General features: G+C 43.7%; 1 protein-coding gene across 1 annotated transcript in view; it reads right to left on the bottom strand.

Annotated features, from left to right (window-relative positions):
- Positions 1-223: 223 nt before the first annotated feature.
- The window catches only part of LOC108758838 (rho GTPase-activating protein gacV-like), a 10,603-nt gene continuing 10,325 nt past the window's right edge, over positions 224-501 (bottom strand). The window contains exon 4 of the mRNA XM_018504001.1: positions 224-486. Coding sequence (XP_018359503.1) covers positions 224-486 — 263 coding nt within the window. The remainder of the gene's footprint in view (positions 487-501) is intronic.

The raw sequence follows: 501 nt of genomic DNA, 5'->3' as shown, positions 1-501 counted from the left end.
TCCCGACCGTCATTACGATAATCTTCGTCCCGTTCAAAATTACCCGCGGTTCTTCCGTAATTTCGGATTCTTCTACTAAATACTTTAAAATGAATTGCGTATCGAACGCTTTCGCATTATGAGCCATACAAATAATATTTTTAAAACATTTTGTCGTTCGCGTTACGAGTTCGACAAACTGTTTCACGGGGTTATCTCGAAATATAACCTCGCGTACTCCGCACTAACGACATCGCACCGACATATCGTCTATCTCCGCGCAAGTTTCGCAAATCTGATGCGCGACACAGAGAATTGGAACGTGAATTTTTACGTTCTCGGTACCTTCGTAAGTCTCGTCCTGTCGCGTTTCAAAATCGTAGAACACGAATGCTACGCGGTCTCTTTTAAATTTGTCTTTGATTTCGGGCTCATTCTCACTTGCATGTGTCACGTCTTCCTGTATCGTCGCACTACTCGTACCCTCACCCGGATTCTCAGTAACGACTTTACATCGAAGAG

This window comes from Trachymyrmex cornetzi, unplaced genomic scaffold, assembly GCF_001594075.2.
Source record: "Trachymyrmex cornetzi isolate Tcor2-1 unplaced genomic scaffold, Tcor1.1 scaffold1038, whole genome shotgun sequence".
Lineage (NCBI taxonomy): Eukaryota > Metazoa > Arthropoda > Insecta > Hymenoptera > Formicidae > Trachymyrmex > Trachymyrmex cornetzi.
Note: the sequence above shows the minus strand (reverse complement) of the source record. Positions and strands in the feature narration are given on the sequence as shown.